Genomic DNA, 16,403 nt, shown 5'->3' with positions numbered 1-16,403 from the left:
ATACACTGTCCCTGTCGCCTGCTGCCCCCCCCCCCCCCCCTCCCCTCCGTCACCCCCCCCTCCCCCCCTGCAGAGCTTCCCTTTGCTGCCGCCTAAAGCTCGTTATATATAAACTCGTGTGTGATGAACTTTGATATTTTAACACTCTCACAAAAAGCCACAAAGGTTACAGATTGCTTATGTACACGCCGGCCCTCTGAAGCTGTTCACACACACACAATCTCAGCTGAGTGCATCGCAGGTGTGTGCGTGTGTGTGTGTGTGTGTGTGTGTGTGTGTGTGCGTGCGTGTGTGTGTGTGTTTTTCAGGATGAAATTGAGAGTGAACATTTGCACACATCTCTAGTGTTTGAAAATGACCAGTTGATGGTAACAAACCATGCACACACACACACACACACACACACACACACACACACGCACACACGCACACACTCTCTCTCTCTCTCTAGCATGTGGAGTTGACACACGCCTGCGTCATGTGTCGTCGAGCTGTTGCAGCTCGTCCCTGATTCAAAGAAAAGTCTTTGTTTGTTTGTTAAAATCTTGCTGCTGGTTTGCAGCGAGTCCGCATGGTGTGGATTGGGAGGGGGGGGTGAGGGGGTTGAGGGGGGTGAGGGGGGGGGCCGCTGATGTGAGAGACGAGTTCCTCATTTAGTGTCTATATTAAAGACTGAGACAAATCCCAAAGATCAACAGTCAAGGACATTAGAACCAAACAGTTCGTTGAAAGACTCAAAGCGCAGAGACAGACGGCGAGGACACGGGACCAGCAGCCGCCCTGCAGAGACAGACGGCGAGGACACGGGACCAGCAGCCGCCCCGCAGAGACAGACGGCATGCTGGGGTTGTTGCGCGCGCAGGTCCTACTGGGGACATGTCCATACCTGTGGACACATTCTACTCAGCTGGACACACGTTGTGGATCCCTGGGCGGCGGCTCAACCCCCTCTGGGGTTGTGTGTGTGTGTGTGTGTGTGTGTGTGTCCACACGTGGCGTTGACAGTGTGTGACGTCAGCGTTGCAGGGTGGGCGGGGGGATTATGTGTGTGTGTGTGTGGACAAAGAAGGAGACCAGGGGCATCGGGGCTGGTGGGGGGCGGGGTGGGAGGGGGCACAAGTACACATCTCCATCCTCCTCCTCCACCTCTTCATGTGACCCAGGCGTCCAGCCTCATCCTCTTCACGTTGGTCCCGTCCTGCTCCTGCGGCTCGGCCGACGAGGGACGCAGGAGGACCATGGCGGGCTGCTGTCCCCCGGCGCCGGCCTGGTGGAGGAAGTCCGCGGGCCCCGCCCCCTCGCCCCTGGGCGCCGTCGTCCCGGTCGCTGCCGTCGTACGAGCTGCCGTTGCTGCTGAGGCTGTCCACGGGCGAGCGGCCCAGACCCCCCCCCCTCCAGGCGCAGGGCCCCGGGGTACGCCACGGACACCAGGCCTTGTCCCTGCACCTGAATCTGGTCGGCCCCCCCCTCCGGCTCCGCCCCCGCCGCAGGTGGAGCTGGGGGTGCGGCGGTCGCGGTTGGGAGAGACGGGCTCCGACTTGATGTTGATGTTGGGGTTGGTGTTGACGGTCAGAGCGGCGCCCGGAGCGATCTGTCCCATCGGCCTGCGGGGACGGAGACAGAGACAGACAGGACAGAGAGGGGGAGGGACAACGCCGTTAGGGGGACGGATTGCGTTTGAACGCCACATGAGAGACAACCGGTTGAGCCGAGTGGGCGGAGTCATAATGAATGCATCACCATCAGAGGCCTTTGCACACCGGGGGGGGGGGGGGGGGGGGGGGGGGTCTCCTGTGTGTAGAGGCCCTGAGGTGGTTGTACAGCAGATGAAGAGCGAGGACAAAGGAGACACAGAGGACCACATGCAGCCCCCCCCCCCCCCGTCCACCATCATCAGTGTGTGAGTGAGTGTGCTGCTCGTCTCCAGCGTGCTTCAAGATGCCAAAAAAAACCACGTCAGCGCCCACGCCAGCGTGGAACCTGCCCCCTCGTCTGACACCAGGTGGTGACACGGCACCAATTGTCAACACGTTTTTTCTTTTCTTTTTCAGGTGGTGCTCAACACGCCGCCCCCCCCTTTTGCCCCCCAGGCTTCTGAACCTCCAATTAGATCGTGTTTCCGTCCTCGGGTGGGTTCTAATACGTCGCCCTGTTAGCTAACGGCGCCAACGGCCCGTCTGGGTCTGCAGCACTCACAGGCGTCTCGCTCCAATGCCGACACACACGCACGCACAGACACACACACACGCACACACAGACACACACACACGCACACACGCACGCACGCACGCAGGTAGACGGGGGCCACGGAGTCAGCGAGCCGGTGACAGTGATGAAGACGAGAGCTGCCGCCGCCCCCCCCACAGACACACACACACACACACACACCTCCCAACCGGAGCGCTAACAACACAACGAGCAAAGCCAGGAGCCGACACTCGGTAGCGTGATGAGGCACAGCCGTGATTTCCCAGAATGCTCTGCTTCTCCGAGGACACCCGGCTCTTAAAACCAACGTTTTACCGAGTCGTCGTTTCCACGACAACCCGTCGTCCGTAACCATCGCTTTGTTTGCGGTTAAGGACGCCGTGACTCAACAGAAGAAAACAGAACATTGTGAAAGTGAAGCAAAGGGACGGAGCTGAGGGTCCTCGGTGCAGCAGGTCTTTGGGGGGGGGGGCAGCAGGGTGAAGTAGGGGAGAGTACAGTACCAGCAGAGGCCCTCCTCCCTGCCAAACAGCAAGTTGGACTGTGAGGCCAAGCTGTGGAGGGAGGGGGGAAGACACAAGCAACTTTTAAAAGGGAAATAATGGGGAAGCAGTGTGGTGGGTCCAGACAGGGGGGGGCTGCTTCATAATAAACACTTTCCTGAAACAAATTATCAATATATTCTTCTCAATCATTCACAGACCGAAGAACGAAGCACGACCCCCCCTCTCAAGTTGAATATGTGCAGCACATGTTCACCGGCTCCGATGGAGGAGCAGCCAGTGACAGATGCTAGAGATCCTATACGGCGGAGGCTTTTATTGTGAAGGGTAAGACTACTGAGCCTTTCGAATGTGTCTGATCAATACAACGTGATCAGCTGATTTATGTATTTGTTGTGCAAAAGGAAAAATAATGTCCTTGTGACAAATCATCTAAAAATGAAATTGACACCAGAAATAATCACAGGAAGTGACCCCCCCCCCCCCCCCCGAGGAGACCAGTTTGGAGACGGTGGATCAAATCATAAAGTAGCATTAAATCTTTTTGGCAACATACATCTTTACTTAAAGACCACGCACAATGCTTGGCAACTAAACAAAGAGCATTATGGGTAATTATGAATCGCTGCGTCTATAATCATACAGTTCTGTAAGATGATTTAATGGATCATAAATATCTTCATAATTCCCCCCCCAGAGACACAGCTGTCCACAATAACAAACAAGCTATTATCATATTTTCATGGATGGTTTTCAGTTTGTCTCACATTATTTCTGGTGTCTTTTTTTAAACCCCCCCCCATCTCTCCTCATCCCCCCGTCTCTCCTCACCCCCCCCCCCCCCCCCCCCCCCCATCACAATGAGCAATAGTGCATTCTTGATTCTTGTGTTTTAGCACGTTTCAGAGCAGCACACACATGCGTGCGCGCACACACACACACACACACACACACTTTGGCCACTCGGCAGGTCGCTGCAGTTTATTCACCTCAGGTTTGCAGCGAAATTGGAGATAAGCATCTCTGCATTTTGTTTCTCTGCACCCCACATGCTGTGGAGACAAAGGGGGGGGTGGGGGGAGGGGGGGAGGCACAAAACAAGAGGCAGTTACAAGCCGCTCCCTCGTCCACTGGTTAGCCTAGCACAGCTTGGCCGCTAGCACAGCGACTCTAGCGGCTAGCGGCTAACGGCTAGCAGAGCGGCTGCGGCTTTGGAGCGGCCGACCTAGTGGGGGCCGACGGTGACTGAACAAAATAATGTGAACACACCTCAAAAACAATGATGGAAGTGGAAATGATCTTAATTCAACTGCAGTGAAAACTTGTCAAAATGTGAAGAAAATGATCCCAGAAAACTAAAATCAGCAAAACGTCGGTTCGTAAAATGCAGTAAAGTGCTGGCGGCCGTCCAGCGGCGCTTCTTTTATGCTCATTCTTTGGGCTCGTATGTTAAACGTGAAGAGAAGCTCTCCTCTGATCTCAGGATCCCAGCATGCACTCTGCCCCGCGCCGGCGTCTCAGCCTTCTGTGATAGAGGAGTTCCGCCCCGTCTCCTGTATTTTCCGCTGACTGTGCTCTGCCCGTCCAGGACGTCAGGTGACCATCAGCTAAAACCATCTCTCGCTCCGGCAGCAGAGTGGGACGCCAGTGGGAGGGGGGGGGGGGGGCGTGTGGGGGGGGGGGGGGGTGTAAGTAGGTCAACGAGATGAATCAGCCACAGCTGGGCGATGATTCAGGGGAAGGTGCTTCAAGTGTTTTATGTGTATACGCGGCGCAAATAATAAAAATCTACCGGTAGGTTGTTTAAGGAGGAAAAGGTCAAAGGTCAAAATGAAGAAAAAGCAGCTTACACCAAGTTACTGAGCGACGCCAAGCTCATGTGTTGCTGCTGCTGTTGTTGTTGTTGTTGTTGTTGCTGTTGTTGTTGTTGTTGCTGGGAGACCGCCGGTTGCTGTTGCCAGGCGGCCATGTTGCCGGGCACAAACGTCTGGAGCGCTGTGAGATCAGCGCTCGTCAGCTGGTACTCTGAGATTAGAGGACGACAGGGAGGAAGACAAGGAGGGGGGTCAGGGGGGGTAAGAGGGGGGGGGGGGGGGGGGGGGGTTTACATCACAGAACTTTCTGGAGCATCAATATTAATCACAGCTAATCCATATTAATGCAGACCGTTGAAGTGGAATCATCTCGCACAATGAACAAAGTGAATATTCATGAAGCTCGGAGAGCTTTTCAAGTCCTTCCACTCGACGCTTAAGACATCGCGGGACGAGCGGCGCGGCGTCTTACCCGTGTTGTAGGCCGTCTGCATGCCAGAGAAGGGCGCCAGGAGGCTGGGCGTTGCCACGGAGACCACCGGCGTGGTGAGCGACTGCACCACCTGCGAGCCGCCGAGCCGCTGAGCAGTCTGGGAAGACAAAGGCAGGCCAACCTTTGTGAGACAGGAAGTGATGGAGGGGCAACAAAGTGGCCCTAATGTAATACCTGATGAAAGCTGCTGACATCAAACATTTAGAGAACAAACTCCTTCGTTCTTGGCTCTCTGGATGCAGGCGTGTTTTCTGCTTACATGGTCCTTCTGAAGGAGCGCCTGACTTCATCCACGGCCCCCCGGCCCTGATGATAGCGGTTAGCATGTGCGTCGCACTACGGACATCTCCCTCAGAAGGAACGCGAACGCGTTCCGTCAGAGCATCTTTAACCGTTAACGCCGCTTCAACATCCCTGCGCTCGTCTCTCTCGCCGATCTCCCGAAAAAAAGGCGGCAAGGTTGGCACGGCAACGCCGTCGCCCACAAAAGGGCCCCGCTGGTGTTAGAAGTGGCGCCGAAAGGTGTTGTGAGAGGCGTCGCTGCAGCGGGAGAAGCATGCCGACAGGAAACGCATGCAGGAGCCCGACAGCAGAGGGAGGAGAGAGGTGTGTGTCTGTGTGTGTGTCTGTGTGTGTCTGTGTGTGTGTCTGTGTGTGCGTGATTTTTCTGATCTTTCTTCAGTCTGATCCTGCAGAGCATCGACACTCGAGGATGAAACCAAACACGCACATGATCATCTTCCACATGGAGGGAGTCAGCCGGTCGCTCCGCTTCCCCACAACATCCCCCAAATACGTCACTTTAAGCTCTGTGTTCGCTCATAAATGTATTTCTTCAATGTTTAATGTGACAAAATGCAACGTTCTGCTGCTGTACATTCTGGGGAGTGTGTGGGTTGGTAAGCCTCCCATACTTCCACTTATTAAGATTAAGATGTCTCCATGCTAAGCTATGTTAGCCATGCCAGCAGCTTCATATGATAACTGAATTAATACGTCCTCCTTTTTAAACTTGTGTTTTTCTGCTAAATTGAGTACTCAGCAAAGAGGAGTTTTGTTATTCAAAGACTTCCTGTCTCATTATTCTGTTGTTGTGGTTTGGGGGTCTCAGCTCCCTGTGAACCCTGCAGGACTCTCCAGGAAACCAGCGCAACGGCTGATTGGCGGATCCACACCGTGCGTCAGCTCAAAGTCAAGAAGTGTATTCACCTCACTCACCAACTCCAGCTCTTCCTCAGTCTGCTCAGCAGGAGGAGGAGGAGGAAGAAGAGGAGGAGGAGGATGAAGAGGAATAAGAAAAAGAGGAAAAGGAGAATGAGGAGGAAGAGAAGGAAAAACATGGAAGGAGGAGGAAGAAGAGAATGAGGAGGAGGAAACAGAAGAGGAAGAGGAGAGAGTGAAAAACAGGACGCTTACGTTTCTGTAACAACTAACTGTAGTGAAATTATGAAGAAACATGAAAAGAAAGAAGAATATTACAGAAGTATTTTTAAAATCCTCCTCTTGGATAAGAGATCACATCTATTTCAACGCCTAAACATGACAGTTCATGACGACCCCCTACCCGACGTGGTCACGTGACTCCGTGACTCCGCCCCCCCGTGCGCCCGGCGTACTCACCAGCTGCATCAGGCTCTTGCCGCTCTGCGAGGTGATGACCCTCAGGTCCGGCTTGCGGCTGCTGACCATCTGAGGGCTGTGCGGGGGCGGGGACTTGGCCGGGACCACTTTCCCCAGGCTGTTGCCGTTGGATACGGAGAGGAGGCCCGGGGAGGCCCTGGCGCTGATGTAGCCGTTAGCTGGAGGGACGCAGAGAATTAAAGTAGTTTAATCATTTACAACATTGTTAACACTTTGTTTGATCACCAGACTTTAGAGACTCAACCGGCCGCATTCCAAACGCTTTCAGCCAAACGGCTCGCTTCTAAGAAGCAACAACGATACCTGTGCGTGTGTGTGTGTGCGTGTGTGTGTGTGCGTGTGTCTTATTTGGTTTACTCTCACCACTCTGTATATTTTTCATGTGCTACGGTTTCGTTAGTTTGAACGTTTCCTGGATGTTTTTAATGTCACTTAATGTTTTTTTAATCCTGGCATGTGATCTGGGTGTCATGACAACGGGCCTCCAGCAGACTGCAGCCTGTTCGTGGCGCTGAAAAGATCCGGACTCAAAACAGTCAAAGTGCGCACGAGAGGGACTTTCCCAGCCCTGACACACACACACACACACACACACACACACGCACACAGGAGTCAGGGTGTGTGTGAGATAGCAGATAGCACTTCTCCATGACGCCACCTCTAGACGACAGCGGCATGTGACTCTGTTTCATCTCAGCAGCACACACTCGAGGGACGGACACACACACACACACACACACACACACACAGTCCAACAACAACTACCCGGCCACCTCTGTAACCCTCTAACGTGAGGGAGAGAAAACACAGAACGCTGTGGGGGGGAACTGGAGAAGAGGACAAAGAGGAAGTTGAGGAGTTTATTGTGTCAACAATAGAATATTATCATGACGATTAAATCATTCATTTCTGTATAATTATTACCCAACTATACACGTGGATGCTGAGGAGGTCACAAGTTAAATCTCCCCCCTGCGATTGAAGCTTGTGTGAGGCTGTGTGTGTGTGTGTGTGAGTGTGTGTGTGTTGCATGAATACACTCCGATCCCACGAGTGAGTCACAGAGATGTTGATGCCTCCGTGGTTTTATTTACGTATGTTTACTCTTTGTATCGGCTCTTAAATGTGTTGTTCTCCATGTGTGAGTGTGTGCGTGTGAGGGGTGTGTGCGTGTGTGTGTGTGCGCGTGTGAGGGGTGTGTGCGTGTGTGTGTGTGTGTGTGTTAAGTCTCCTATTACGCGAGGCCGGGTGTGGGAATGTGTGGAATGCTGGGTGACGTCAATGGTGACATTCCAGGAGCCCCGAGTCCCAGGACAACAGCTGAGGACGACAGATCCAAGAGAGGAAGAGGAGGTGAAGAAGAGGAGAGGAGGAGGAGGAGAAGAAGAGGAGAGGAGGAGGAGGAGGTGAAGAAGAGGAGAGGAGGAGGAGGAGGTGAAGAAGAGGAGAGGAGGAGGAGGTGAAGGTGAAGAAGAGGAGAGGAGGAGGAGGAAGTCGTTGAGAAGAAGATTAAAGAGGAGAAAGTGGAGATGGAGGGAAGGAAGCAATATGGACACACAGAGGAAAGAGGAGTTAAGGCTAAAGGAAAAGGAGAGAAAAGGAGGCACAGGGAGAGAGAAAGAGGCCACATAGCAGGGGAGGTTTTAGGGCGGGGCTTACTGTGATTGACAGCTTTGTCGTCACCGTATGTTTATGGAGCAGATTTGATCTAACGCTATTGATCTTTGTGAATACCACACTGATAAACTACGTTCTCTTTCATTGACGACCTGCTACACGGCGTGTGAACCATCCGACGCGGTGGCGTTGAAATGAAAGTCTTCTTATATTCATGGGGCGAGGAAGAGGAAGGAGGAAGGAGGAAGGGGGAAGCCGGCCTGCCAGCAAACGCTCACAACAGTATCTGTCCCGGCTAATGGGATTTAAGGGGGGAGCTCTGGCCAGTGTCAAAGTCACCTCTGAGGAGAGACCTGTGCCAAGACCAGGGACAGTTGGTCCAGGAGGGAGGGAGGGGGGGGAGATTATTCCAGAGACGAGGGGGAACAGCTGAGGGAGACAGGATGGGAGGGGGAGGGGAGGAGCAGAAGAGGGGAAAGAGGAGGAGGAGGAGGAGGAGGGGCTTTGCCGGGGCTTTTAATTCGGTGCCATCGGTCAAACCACTTAAACCCACCGGTTTGAGTGGCAGAGGAGACCGACCAATGGCAGCTCAGCGGGCGGGATTAAGAGCGCTGACGTGCACGCAGAGCTGAACCGTGAACCGTGAACCAGCTGCTGGACTCGTCGAGTTCTTTCACTCCGCGTCTCAGGGGGGGTGAAGGCGTCCTGTAAGAACATTATGCTCCGCTTCGCTTTCCTCTTAGCTCCTCCCACCAGGAGGCGACCCACATACTGGCAGAGGGCGCCGAATGCAGCCATTGGTTTCGTTAACGACGGGGGGGGGGGGGTCAGTGTATGGAATCACCTCCATCTTCCTACAGAGCGCGGCATCAAACCGCCGACATGTTCATTTCACTCGCTCGTTGACACGGGCCAGCCGACGGATGACATCGACAACGCCGCCGCGAGCAGCCCCCCCCCCCCCCCTCCACAGCCTGGGGTTGTTTGTTTGTTTGGTCTTGAACTAAACAAAGAAGGCTACTTACGGACTGGACTCGGACATCCTCCGTTGGAGTTCCCCAGATCTCCCAGCAGAGCCCCTGCAAGCAAAGAACACGGCCCCCCCACATGAACCGCTGCAGCACGCCAGCGTGATGCAAAGAAACGTTTATTTTAAACGACATAAGGACAGACTCAACATACAGTTCACGTCCATGTTCGCCTGAATTGCGACCTTTGACCTTTGGCAGGGGGTCACTGTGGACTCCCTCCAAGACTCCTTCTAATGTGCAACAACAAACAAAACATCTGACAGGTATTGAAGCCCGACGGGGCTGTGGATGCAGGGCGGGGGGAGCGGGGGGCGGGTTATCCATTACCGCCATGTGAAACCCTCTCGCTCGTTATGAAAGACGACGTAATGCATTTGTTGCGCGTTACATCACCTAATTCTGACTCACAATGAGATTACGCCGCTCGAACAAAGCCTGATAAGTAACCTTGTCTGAGACGCAGAAATGGAGCACAAATCCTTTCAGCGGGGGGGAGGGGGGGGGGGGGGGGGGCTTCTCTCTGCGCCTCGGCAGGTAGAAGAAGAGCACCTGTTATTTACGACAGAGAGGGCTTTAAGCGCCCAGGTCGCCATGGCAACCGCGTGTCGCCCAAGCTTCAGTCGGCACGTGTGAAGACACACACACATATAATACATATATATATATATATATATATCATATACACACATGCTGCACTTCAGAGACAATCAACAACAATGAAACTTATGTAATTAGAACAACATTCTCTAAACGGTATTATTTCATTCGTTTCAGGCTCAACCAGGAACGATTATGATGATTAATCATAATTGACCTCAGTCAGCCTGCTGTTTACATTTTTTTGTCCACCTCTGAGCGTAATACGCTGCAGTCTTAATAATCAGTTTACTGCTTCTAGAAGCATTAGAAGCGTATCGTATTGAATATTTAATTATTATTAAAGGTTAGGTGCAAACATATTCTACTACAATGTAAATATGATATAAAAGCAACAATAGATTTGTTAGCGGCACGGTGGCGTGGTGGTTAGCACTGTCGCCTCACAGCAAGAAGGTCCTGGGTTCGATTCCGCCCAGTGGCCTTTCTGTGTGGAGTCTGCATGTTCTCCCCGTGTCTGCGTGGGTTCTCTCCGGGTTCTCCGGCTTCCTCCCACAGTCCAAAGACATGCTCTGGGGATCCGGTCAATTGGGGACTTTAAATTGCCCGTAGATGTGTGAATGTGAGTGTGAATGGTTGTATGTCTCTGTGTAGCCCTGCGATTGGCTGGCGACCAATCCAGGATGTACCCTGTCTATCGCCCGAAGTTGGCTGGGATGGACTCCAGCCCCCCCGCGACCCTGTGTGCAGGATAAGCGGTTTGACAATGGATGGATGGATGGAATAGATTTGTTAGTTTGGTGGATGAACCGTGACGCCTCAAATATTAATACTTTCATTGACCACTAACAGGGATGATAATACAGGCAGATGAAATCCAGCGTTCTGATTGGTAGAGAGTGAGTCACGATGATGTGCAGCAGCTGTTCACGTCGACCCGAGCGCTCCGTATCACCGCACTCAAAGTAGCACGTTACATTTTGCGCGACTGTTCGTTGACATTTTAGCTTTTAGCTCGGTGGCGATCGCCGAAAAACCCCTGAAGTCCCACAAATAATCAGTTTCGGGCAACGCAAGCTTTCGCAACCGGACCATTAAGACTGAATGAGATGGAGAGCCGATGCTGTTCACATGCACGTAAGCGGTGTCGGGGGTGTCGTTTGGGCCGGCGCGTAGCGGAGGCAACCCTCGCTTTCGCTTGCTTCAATTCATGAATCTCAGCAGAAATCAGTTGCTTCATTTTTCCCTTTCTGCACTGCAACAGAGCAGCTGTCAATCAAACGGAGTGGGCGGGAGTCTTTGTCCTCTCACTTGTCTCCAGGAGACGTTTGGAGGTTTTTGTCTTTTCATGTCAAACCTCCGCTGCTGAATCTTTCTACGGGATCACTGTGCATTTAAAAGGCAGACGAAGAAGCTGATGTTTTGATGCTGCTTTGACGCTCAGCTCGGACCGGAGCGCTTCGTCCCCGCGCCGTCTCTCACCTGCGCTGGCCGGCCGCTGCGGTAACCCTGGCGACACGCTGTTCCTCTGCAGAGATGGTTGCTGTGGCGACAGGAGGCGGGGGTCTGTGAGGGTGGAGGTGACGAAGGAGGTGGTGGTGACCAGGGCGCTGCCGGGGTTGCTGCTGAACTGGAGGGCCGACGCCACGTTCTGATTGGACACCGGCACGGTGACCGGCATGGAGAAGGTGGGCTGTGGGACCGTGGACTGGTGGAGAGACGGGAAGAGGGCGGGGCTTAGACGGCTGCGTTTACACGCACGCACACACACACACACACGCACACACTCACGCACACACACACACACTCACAGCGGAGCCAGCGAAGTGAAACACAAGCAGAGTCTTTCCAAAACACACCAGACGTTAGACAGTTCTACTCATATCATATACGTTTATCTTAAATGAGGTATATTTGATCTCACTGAATGATTGACAGCACTAAATAAGGAGTTTCTGTCATATCTGGGTTCTACAAACTCGATTTCTCAGAGTTTTTGTTTCTTCATGAAGCTCAAAGAAAGAAAAAAAAGGCAGGTGACTGTAAAAATATAGAAAAAATAAATTCAGATTTACATTCAAAATTGTTTCTAACTATATTTCTTAACAGATGTAAAAATATTTTTTTGCTCAAAATGTAAAAGCAGGTTTTGGAAATGAACTCTTCACCCAAACACACACATGCAGGTGACTTGTCGTCTCATGCCAGGTTAAGACTCACAGCAGCAGGTTGTTGGTGAGATTACAGCCCCCCCCCCTCCAGAGGAAACCTTTACTTTCACTTTGTTGACCTCTGGGAATCGATGACCAGACGGCCCCCCCCCAAAAAAACGAGGGACCTCAGGTTGTCCAGCCATCCGTCCCACTTCACCCAGTTCCAACTGGTCCTGGAAGGAGGACTTCTATATTTAGCATGTGGGCCAGCCGGAGACCCAGTTTAACGCCGGGGAGGACGGAGGCACCTTCCTGCCCCCCTCCTCCTGCCGCCTGCTAACTTCACTTTGTTTGAGGGAGGGAGGAGGGGAGGAGGGGAGGACGGGGCAAATAAATGCTCCTGCTTTTATTGTGGAAGGTGAGGAGCTGCGAGGCCTTTTGTCGAGGTAGAAAGAAGTGAAAGCTTTGCTGTCCGTGTACATTTTTAATACCGTCACTACGCATCACGTGAAAAATCTGGATGATTATTAGATAATCTTAAAGAGCTTAATAAGTATAATAATGATAATAGTCATTTTAAATGTTACAGTCATTTTAGAAACATTAGGAATTCCCATAGAAGAAAATCTTATTTAACGTATTTATTATTTGGATCCTAAAGAAACCTTTATTCTCCCCAATTGACTTTAAATGTGATGTCATCGCTGAGCGGCTAAAGGTAGCGGCTAACAGCACTGCACACAGGCAAGCAGAGGGGTTAAGGGGGGGGGGGGCAGGGGGGGTGAAAGGTCGATGCAGAGGGACGTGTCCAACTGATGAGTTTAGCTCCTCAATCCAGACCAACAGGAAGTGAACCTTTTGTCTTGAAAAGCTTCTGATAAAAATTACGATGTTCAAAAAATAAATGTTTAGTCCGAACTTCAGTGAAAACTTAAACGAGGATCCATGAAGTCGATTAGGTTTTATTTGAATAGTTTTGAGTGTGTGAGACTTATTATTGCGTTTAAACTACAGACCTGACCACAAGTTTGTGTCATCATGAGGCTTATTTTACCCACATCATAATCTCACAACAGAGAAAGAAAGCCCCGCTGCCCCCCCCCCCAACGTACTAAGTGCTGATTTGACAGAATTGTTTGACGTTTTGTTCATCGGCGATTTCTTTTTCAACCTGCCGTCTCAGAATCGGAGCCAGAGGAGGATCAAACCGCGGACCCTCCGGTTACGTTGGCTTGGTGGGGGGGTAAGAGAGAGGGGGGGGGGCTCGTCTCGCCACGCTTGCCCTACCTCAGGAGGTATTCTAGTACGAGTGGGATTAAGCTTGTACATCCCCGCCCCTAGCGGGGATTACGATGGCAGAGGGGAGGGTGGGGGAGGGCGGGGGAGCTGATGTGTGCTCCTGTCACCCCGTGTGAGCGGTGCCCTGTGCGGGGGTGGGGGGTAACGGGGGGGGGGGGGCTACCCGTTAGCGGTGTTTGGCTAGCGTCCAATGGCAGAGCGCCGAGTGAACAAGTCCACCGCCTTTTAAAAAACAAGCAGAAAGGTCTCCTTCTGTGTCATAGAGATATCGATGCGTCTATGGCTTCAGTCCAGGGGGGGGGGGGGGGCATGTGGGGGGGGCTGAAAGGTCAGACGCAGACTCTGATTACAGCCCGTCTGGTCTCAGTCTCTCCAGATGACTCCTAAACAATAAAAGCCCGACAAGGAGCTTTTATTGTTTCACGCTCGCTTCACACAATCGCCGCTCCAAACGTGTTGATTATTACCACCACGACCCCGCCCACCCGCCGCCACGTCTGGTCGCCATGCCAACGCGCGTGAAGGCTGCAGCAGCGAGTTAGTAGGTAGACGCTGCTGAATGACCTCATCCAGCGGTCAATACGGGGGGGGTCAGATCAACAGTGAGACCACCGGCTAACGTTCCTCTGGTCAGTCGCACGCCGTCACAGGGGGGTTGTGGGTAGTGATGTGGGGGGGGGGGGTGCTGGTGGTGAGAGGTGGAGGGGATGGAGGTAAAGGGGGGGGGGGTGAAGGCGGTGCTCTGAGTAGTCAGGCCGATAGCAGCGGCCGGAGAACCTCAGGTTGTCAGCGGCGGCAGCAGGAAGGGGGCGGGGTTACACAGAGGAGGGGGCGGTACTCACTGACAGCCTATAGTTCTGCATCATTTTATCAAACTCCTCGTCAATTTTTTTGTATTTCTCCTCAGTGCGGGGGGTGAGGGAGAAGGGCTCCTCGGGGTCTGGGCTCTCAGAGTCCCGGTGCTCTTTCTTGTTCAGAGCCTTCGTTTCCCCAAACCACAGAAGAAGAGGAGGAGGAGGAGGAGGAGGGGTGGATAGAGAGAGAAGAAGAAGGGCGGGTTAGATACGGTGACATGAAGCGTGGCGCTACTCACGCCGTAGCGCTTGAACAGGCTGTCCAGGTCCTCCGTCTTGCGGTACTTCTCCTCGTTGAGGGGGCTCTGGTCGATGGAGTCGTCTCCGTCGGGCTCGGGGCTGTTGCAGCCGTTAAAGCCCTTCTTTCTCAACGTCTGAGGCGGCCGCGGAGAGGAGGAGGAGGAGGAGGAGGAAGCATGTTTACATTTCAACTTTCATGCATGCACATTTTAGGCTTGATCATCTTTTACCAAAAGAAACTAAAACGACACAAAAAGTCATTTTCCTTTCACACAAATGACAATAAAATAAAGGGAGGCCAATCAGCCCGTTGTTGGGCTGCTCAGCTGCTTCCTGTCAGCAACGATCACAGACTCAATACTGACAGGAAGCAATAGATAAACTGACTAACTGAAAAGCACTTAAACTCTACTATTATCTTTAATAAGTTGGCTTATTTGATGACTTGTGATGTGATGTAATAAACTGATCTGAAGCCATTTACCCTCCACGTGGACACAAAGGGCCACGGCAGCAGACTCCCACTGGGTTCACCGCCTGAAACCGGCGGTCAGGACGAGCCGCGCGGAGAAAAACCCACGTTCCTCAACATCTGACCGCTCGATCGATTTCAGGTCAGCGTTCGTACGTCGCCCCCGTGAAGCATCGCTCCGCAGGGCCGCGAAGAGTCCGAGCGAGGAAAGAAAGGATGTGACACGGGCCGAAGCCCGCGTGACGGAGGAATCACACGGGCCAATCGACAGGGCGGCTAATCGGCGCGACGCCTGGAGGAGGAGTGGGCGGCGGCCGTGTTAGCGCGCGGCTAACGGAGACAGAGGCTCTTATTATTATTATTATTATTATTATTATAGAGGATTGTGCCGGTGAGTAGCTTCGCCCGTCGGGCCTCCGTGACTGAGCGCAGGAGCGGATCCAGATACGAGCTTCACCCTCGAGCGGCGCCACAAGAAGAAGATCCCGTCGGCCTGAAATCTATCTGCGCAGCGAGGATCCAGTCTGCGTTCAGGCCAGAAGGCCCAGCAGCACTCAATGCAACTCAATGGAACTCAATGGAACTCAATGGAACGCAGATACACGAAAGTCCGTCAGAAGCAACACAACCTCCACACGTGGTCTGATTAACACATAAGCACATGCTGCACAACTCCCACTGCCGACAGTCACTTGAAGAACGACGATCCAACGGCGTGCAACTCGGCCTCAGAGCGTCTCCTGCAGCAGGAGCCCGAGGAGCCGAGGAGCCGAGACGCCGCCTCAGTCCTCCTGAAAGGAAGGGACGGCTTAGAGCTGGAAACGCTCATTGTTGTTATTACCGTTATTAGCTTTGCCCGCCCACTGAAACGCGTTATTAGACAGATTGATGTGACACACACACACACACACACACACACACACACACACACAGTCTGATGTTGTATCGGCGGTCTTTGTTCCTCCTGGTCTCTAAAACTCTCTCCCAGAGTCTCTTGCTGGTAAACAATAATATAAATGAAGAAAGGCAGAATGAAGGTAATTAAAGACGGCCGCTGTGTTTAGTGCTTCTTCTTGTACTTCATCCTTTCGTGGATTAAATCTTAACGTAGAATCATCTTAACCGCTACAAAACAACAGAAAGTTTACGTCCGTCTTCCCCCCCCCCCCAACAGCAAAAAGGGGCGTGTCTCGTTGCTGGCGCCGGTTGAAGGAGGACGGTCAGCGTCCTCATCAGTGTGGAAACGCACCGAGGACCTTCAGCACTTAATATCTTTTTAATGGAGCCGTGACGCTTCTTTGGCTGTAGAGCATCAATCATTGTCGCAGGGTTCCGTAGAGAGAGCACTTTAGCGAGCGGTACGGAGTGGACGCCTGCGACGAGCCCTCGACCTTGGGACGCTTCAGAGATGCTCTTCTGATAACGAGGGACCACATTCAATTAACCCTCCGTCTCGCTCAGGTGACAGAAGACGAGTCACC

The 16,403-nt window shown here is 52.7% G+C and overlaps 1 protein-coding gene across 1 annotated transcript in view; it reads right to left on the bottom strand.

Annotated features, from left to right (window-relative positions):
- Nucleotides 1-998: 998 nt before the first annotated feature.
- mef2d (myocyte enhancer factor 2d) overlaps nucleotides 999-16,403 on the bottom strand; it is a 42,962-nt gene continuing 27,557 nt past the window's right edge. Inside the window, 11 exon segments of the mRNA XM_078094323.1 lie at nucleotides 999-1,285; nucleotides 1,287-1,379; nucleotides 1,381-1,464; nucleotides 1,466-1,604; nucleotides 3,701-3,763; nucleotides 4,562-4,736; nucleotides 4,998-5,115; nucleotides 6,639-6,817; nucleotides 9,302-9,355; nucleotides 11,387-11,612; nucleotides 14,450-14,584. Coding sequence (XP_077950449.1) covers nucleotides 1,151-1,285; nucleotides 1,287-1,379; nucleotides 1,381-1,464; nucleotides 1,466-1,604; nucleotides 3,701-3,763; nucleotides 4,562-4,736; nucleotides 4,998-5,115; nucleotides 6,639-6,817; nucleotides 9,302-9,355; nucleotides 11,387-11,612; nucleotides 14,450-14,584 — 1,401 coding nt within the window. The 3' untranslated portion in view covers nucleotides 999-1,150.

Source organism: Gasterosteus aculeatus, chromosome 20, assembly GCF_964276395.1.
Source record: "Gasterosteus aculeatus chromosome 20, fGasAcu3.hap1.1, whole genome shotgun sequence".
NCBI lineage: Eukaryota > Metazoa > Chordata > Actinopteri > Perciformes > Gasterosteidae > Gasterosteus > Gasterosteus aculeatus.
Note: the sequence above shows the minus strand (reverse complement) of the source record. Positions and strands in the feature narration are given on the sequence as shown.